The following is a 1,886-nucleotide window of genomic DNA, read 5'->3' on the forward strand; positions in this document are numbered from 1 at the left end:
CAGGAAAACAATAGTGGGAATACTGAATCATCATTTCCACAAATAGAAATACCTACATTTGGTTAATTTTACACTTTGTGGTATTTCTGCAAAGCCTCTGTCTCAGCTCTCATGACACAGAGTTTCTGTGTGAATGTGTGTGTCAACAAGCACGTCATCTCCTAAAACACTGTCTAGCCAAGGGTGTGTGTGCGTGCGTGTGCGTGTGTGTGTGTGTGTGTGTGTGTGTGTGTGTGTGTGTGTGTGTGTGGTACTCACAGCGTAGGCTTTCAGAATGAGTTGAATAACGTTTCCAGAATCATTGGACAACGTGCCCACTGTGGTGCCAGGAATCAGCTCGCTGTAGTTCTGTGGGCAACAAAACAAATAGAAAAAAGTTAAACCCAACTGGTTGGCCATTTTGAATTGAATTGGCTCCAGAGGTTAATCAGTTTTAGAGGTTCATTCAGTGCAGAGGCAAAGTGACAGTCACCTGGTAGAGTGGAACCACGGGGTTGGTGACGGCAAAGATGAGGTTGATGTTGTTCTCCGACATCTTCTCCGTGATCAACGCAAGAGACGGGTAATCCTGGGACAAATCAGATCGAGTGATAAGGTCGAACGAAAAGAAAGACCGATTCTGTCAATAYGTGTGTTCTCTTTGACCCAGTTTAAACTAACCATGGTGGTAGACATGCTGTAAATATTCTCAGAGTTCAGATGACACTTCCCGTCATTTGGCTGCACGATTCCAGCCAGACGACCGTCCAGAGCCACGTGGGTTTTGGCGTCTGARGTGAAAATCAGGAGGTGGGAGGCACCGGGACGCCAGCCGATCCGTTCCTTGTTTCCATAAAAGCAAAATAAAAAAAATAAAAAATATTATTTCAAGAGTAATTCAAGTGTTGTGTGTATGGGGTGCCAAGTGTGAAATAAAATAATAAAATGTCATTTAGCTCACTTTCTGAGTGTAAAATCCTAGTTTAAAAAACTTCCACTAACATAGTTCACTGTTCTTACATTTAGCAATTTTTTTTCTAAATTTGAAATGTTAAATGTGTAAAACTAAATGCAAACGTTAAATGTAAACGTTGTGGATAAATGTTGAAGTTTACATTTAAATATTTGAAAATGGAATGCAGCCTTTGCTGATGGTGATCAGCTCRTGTTATAACATYATCAYCCTGCAACAAAAGCAACCACTACTCTGTTAATGCTGCTAATGCTGCTAATGCTGCAAACGCTGCTAATGCTGCTAATGCTGCTAATGCTACAAACGCTGCTAATGCTGCTAATGCTGCTAATGCTGCTAACGCTGCTAATGCTGCTAATGCTGCTAATGCTGCTAACGCTGCTAATGCTGCAAACGCTGCTAATGCTGCTAATGCTGCTAACGCTGCTAATGCTGCAAACGCTGCAAATACTTTCCTACAAGACATTGCAGCCAGTGTCCGAGCTGCATGTCAAATGGCTGGACCACAGGTATCATTCATAATGTTTTCAACAAACACATTTTGAATTATTTAAAATACTATCATCATCAGCGTTAGCATTTGATTTTGTCTCAGGATGATGATATCACAGCAAAAACTTTGCAAACAACAGCAAACACTGTATTCCATTCGGGAATTCTTAAATATAAGCTGCAACATTTAAGATTTATTTTTTTAAATTTAAATATAGGATTCAACGTTTACATACATTATTAAACATTTACATTTACTATTTAGTAAAAATTAGCATAATGTAAGAGAAGCATGTAGGACTGTGCACTCAAAAAATGAGCTATATAACAAAATGTGTTAAATTGGCGTTTATTTTACATTTTTTTCTCCACTTGGCACCCCATATGTGCATGACTCGGCCTGATGCGCCCACCTTGCACACGGCGGCCTGAATGATGGCAT

General features: G+C 40.0%; 1 protein-coding gene across 1 annotated transcript in view; it reads right to left on the minus strand.

Annotated features, from left to right (window-relative positions):
- Positions 1–258: 258 nt before the first annotated feature.
- LOC106521427 (integrin beta-3) overlaps positions 259–1,886 on the minus strand; it is a gene marked incomplete at its 3' end in the record, with an annotated part of 6,523 nt that continues 4,895 nt past the window's right edge. The window contains 3 exon segments of the mRNA XM_014013987.1: positions 259–348; positions 473–568; positions 661–822. Of these exon segments, the coding sequence (XP_013869441.1) occupies positions 259–348; positions 473–568; positions 661–822 (348 nt within the window).

Source organism: Austrofundulus limnaeus, unplaced genomic scaffold (genome assembly GCF_001266775.1).
Source record: "Austrofundulus limnaeus strain Quisiro unplaced genomic scaffold, Austrofundulus_limnaeus-1.0 Scaffold108, whole genome shotgun sequence".
Lineage (NCBI taxonomy): Eukaryota > Metazoa > Chordata > Actinopteri > Cyprinodontiformes > Rivulidae > Austrofundulus > Austrofundulus limnaeus.